This window comes from Austrofundulus limnaeus, unplaced genomic scaffold (assembly GCF_001266775.1).
Source record: "Austrofundulus limnaeus strain Quisiro unplaced genomic scaffold, Austrofundulus_limnaeus-1.0 Scaffold2123, whole genome shotgun sequence".
Taxonomy (NCBI): Eukaryota; Metazoa; Chordata; class Actinopteri; order Cyprinodontiformes; family Rivulidae; genus Austrofundulus; species Austrofundulus limnaeus.
The window spans coordinates 3,460-7,031 of NW_013954525.1; the positions used below are offsets into that span (position 1 = coordinate 3,460).

The 3,572-nt window shown below is 45.7% G+C and overlaps 1 protein-coding gene across 1 annotated transcript in view; it reads right to left on the reverse strand.

Moving 5' to 3' along the window:
• Positions 1-205: 205 nt before the first annotated feature.
• Positions 206-3,572, reverse strand: part of il16 (interleukin 16) — a gene marked incomplete at its 5' end in the record, with an annotated part of 20,479 nt that continues 17,112 nt past the window's right edge. Inside the window, 5 exon segments of the mRNA XM_014034446.1 lie at positions 206-586; positions 671-799; positions 883-1,111; positions 1,202-1,303; positions 2,923-3,079. Of these exon segments, the coding sequence (XP_013889900.1) occupies positions 417-586; positions 671-799; positions 883-1,111; positions 1,202-1,303; positions 2,923-3,079 (787 nt within the window).

Below are 3,572 nucleotides of genomic sequence, written 5' to 3' on the forward strand. Positions count from 1 at the left end.
GACCCGACCCGACCGGACCTGGTCTGACACAACCCGACCCGACCCGACCGGACCTGGTCTGACACAACCCGACCCGACCGGACCTGGTCTGACACAACCCGACCGGACCTGGTCTGACACAACCCGACCCGACCCAACCGAACCTGGTCTGACACAACCTGACCCGACTCGACCTGACTGGAAATGACAGAACAGAATCAGAAGCTGGTTTGTGTCAGAACTTTTAATCAGGTGATTGAAACAGAAGTGAAACCTGAGAACTGGACCTTTAAGGATGGTTACAGTTCAAACAGAACTTTCAGAGAATTTTACTGTAGATTTGACACGAAAAGAGAAATTTGATCTCTTGTCCAAGTTTTACCAGTTTTATTTTGTAATTGTTGGACTGTGAAACTGGACAGGAGGTGGTCTTGGTCTCACTCCTCTGTCCCTGACTGCCTCCTGATGATGATGAGTGACACGGACCCTTCAGGTAAAGCCTTGATTGTGTTCCAGGCCTCGAAACGGGTCATGTCCTGCAGACTCAGACCCTGGACTTGCAGAACTTCGTCTCCACAAAGCAGGCCGCTCTGCTCTGCTGCTCCACCTGAACAACCAGGAAGAGTCAGCAGTTTGACTCAACGTTTCAGAGCAGAGCCTTCAGTGAAGACCAGTCCAYCTGAGGAGTTACCTTTAAAGATCCTGTTGATGACCAAAGGTCTGTCCCCGTGGATTGAGCCTTTTCCTCCCTCCAGAGTAAAACCAACCCCTCCTGCACCTTTCTCCAGCTCCACTCTCAGCTGGACCTCCTGCTTTTCTGCTGCAACAAGACAATCGAGCACTGTTGTCAATTCACAGGAGAACAAAAGATGAAATGTTATAAACCAAACTGTAGGGGATCACCTGCAGGGCTGTCCTCCTGGCCTCTCTGGATCCCGTCCTGTTGTGTCTCTCCAGCTCTCTTGCAGATGACGACCACAGCCAGTTTCTGACCGCGAGCCTGGCGCAGAGCTGCTGTGGCGTCGGCGTGTGTGACATCACGCACACTTTGGCCGTTTATGGACAGAACCTCGTCTCCTTTCTGGATGGTTCCCTCTTGAGCTGCCAGACCACTGGGGAAGACTCTGTGCACCTGGAGGAGGACCGACAGAGCYGAGGAGCTCATGACACTGATGAGGCTCAGGGTTAACGTTCAAACAATGAATCTAAGATATGTGTTTACTGTTGGAGCTTTGTTTTCCAGGTCAGAGCCTCCAGCGATGCTGAAGCCCAGACCGGCTCCCTCCTCTTTATGCAGGATCACAACATGGATGTCCTCCAGCTGCTGCACAGACAACAACAACAACAACAACAACAACAACAACATTAGACGCTGCAACGTTCTGAAGTAGGTTCTGCCAGCAGTTTCTCAAAGGCTCTAAACTTTAAATAACAGTTTTGCAGCTGTTGTTAGGTGTGACCAGGAGATCTTTTTCAAACACCAATAGGTATTTTAGTGCTGCCACCAGGTGGYGCAGTGGTGAGTTATCGACGTTAGCATGTGGCCATCATCAGGACTTCATGCCTGTGTATCAAGTACATCTTTGCAACCTTTAAATAATTACAGTGATGTCACCCCCAAAGATATGTTTGAAGTGAAAATGGGCAGACTAAAATCACCCAATCAGATTAATCTGTAACCACTGATAGACTTTGTTTACCAGGTTGTGAAGAAGCTTTGGCTCAAATTTTAGGTCAGTACAGTACAAACTGAAGATGAATTAGCAGTTAAGTGTGGCAAGTGAAAATTTCCTTTTTGTTAAAATTGGCCAACATTCTGTAGGTTTTATGAAATGATGTCAAGAGACTATTTTGTAGGACATGAACCGACGCACAAGATTTTATAGGTGTACGGCAGAAAAGCTGCAATCAAGATGGTGCCAGAGAGACAATTTGTAAACAGCACATCTGGATCTTTGCATCTCCCTATATTCCCACAAGTTTTAAGTATGTGCCAAGTTTCCAAAAGCTCAGCCCTCTAGAAGAGTGGAGCTGTTCAAGGAGCTGCTCTGGTTCAACACAGCTGAACCAAGGACTGTTTAATTAGTAGGCCTCCTCAGACGGGCCTGAATATGTCCTGGTTTAAGCAGGGGGACACGTCTGGCACTGCAGGACCTGAGTCCTTGTTGGAGCAGTGTGTTACGTTAGTCCCAGCCTTCTGCAGGTCATTCWCCAGGTCCCTCTGTGTGGTTCTGGGATTTTGGCCACTGTTCTTGTGATCATTTTGACCCAGCAGGGTCAGATCTTGTGTGGAGCCCACAGATCCCATGGTTGATTTCTTCACTCCAAGCTGCTTGCCAATTGCAGGTTCAGTCTTCCAGCCTGGTGCAGGTCTACAGTTTGTTTCTGGTGTCCTTACACAGCTCTTTGGTCTTCATCATAGTGCAGTTTGGAGTGTGACTGTTAGAGGTTGTGAACACGTGTTTTTAGTCACAGATCAGTAGTTAACCTGTGATTTTCTAGATCTGTCTTCTCATTTTGTCTCTCATAGCTGAGGTCTAATGATGTCAGTTACAGACCTCTTATCTTTTTATGTGGGAGAACTTGCACAAATGGTGGCTGACTAAATACCCCCCCACTGTATATGCCAAATTTCAGTCATAAGAGGGGTTGGTGTTTTAGGGGAGCTAGAGAGCCAGTTTGCCACGMCCACATCTGCTTCTTTGCACCTTCATTTCAGCTAGTTTACTGCCAAGTTTCATAAAGATCAGCCCACTTGAACATATTAACAAAAGCCTTACACCAGGACGAAAAATAAATCAGTTCAAAAACAATAAGGCCTTCGGCTGCTTCACAGCTCTCAGTCCCTGACAATAAGCCTTTCCAGCACTTTCACTGCTTAATAATAATAATATATCAATGGGCAGTGATGCTCCAAACATGATGAATTATATTTTTCTTTACCTTCACTGTTTCTTCATCCAAATCTTTAACTTCTTGCATCATCATCTGTTTCTCTTCTGAATGAATGGCTGAGATGACAGAGTGAGCAGATATGAGATTTACACCAGGGTCGTATCTCTCCTCTTCATCGATGGTGCATTCCCTCAGTGTGGCCAAGCTGTGGTCAAAAACAACGATGTTAACCTCAGTTACAGACAGAGGTTCATTAGATGATCTTGCAGATAGAGCTCTGTTACGCGCTGTTACAAAAGAAGAACAGTTAGCTTCTGTAAAAGATGAAGAACCGTTAGCCTCAGTTACAGACGAAGAACCATTAACATTTTGTTACAAAGAACAGTTAGCTTCTGTAAAAGATGAAGAACCGTTAGCCTCAGTTACAGACGAAGAACCATTAACATTTTGTTACAAAGAACAGTTAGCTTCTGTAAAAGATGAAGAACCGTTAGCCTCAGTTACAGACGAAGAACCATTAACATTTTGTTACAAAGAACAGTTAGCTTCTGTAAAAGATGAAGAACCGTTAGCCTCAGTTACAGACGAAGAACCGTTAGCCTCAGTTACAGATGAAGAACCGTTAGCCTCAGTTACAGACGAAGAACCGTTAGCCTCAGTTACAGATGAAGAACCGTTAGCCTCAGTTACAGACGAAG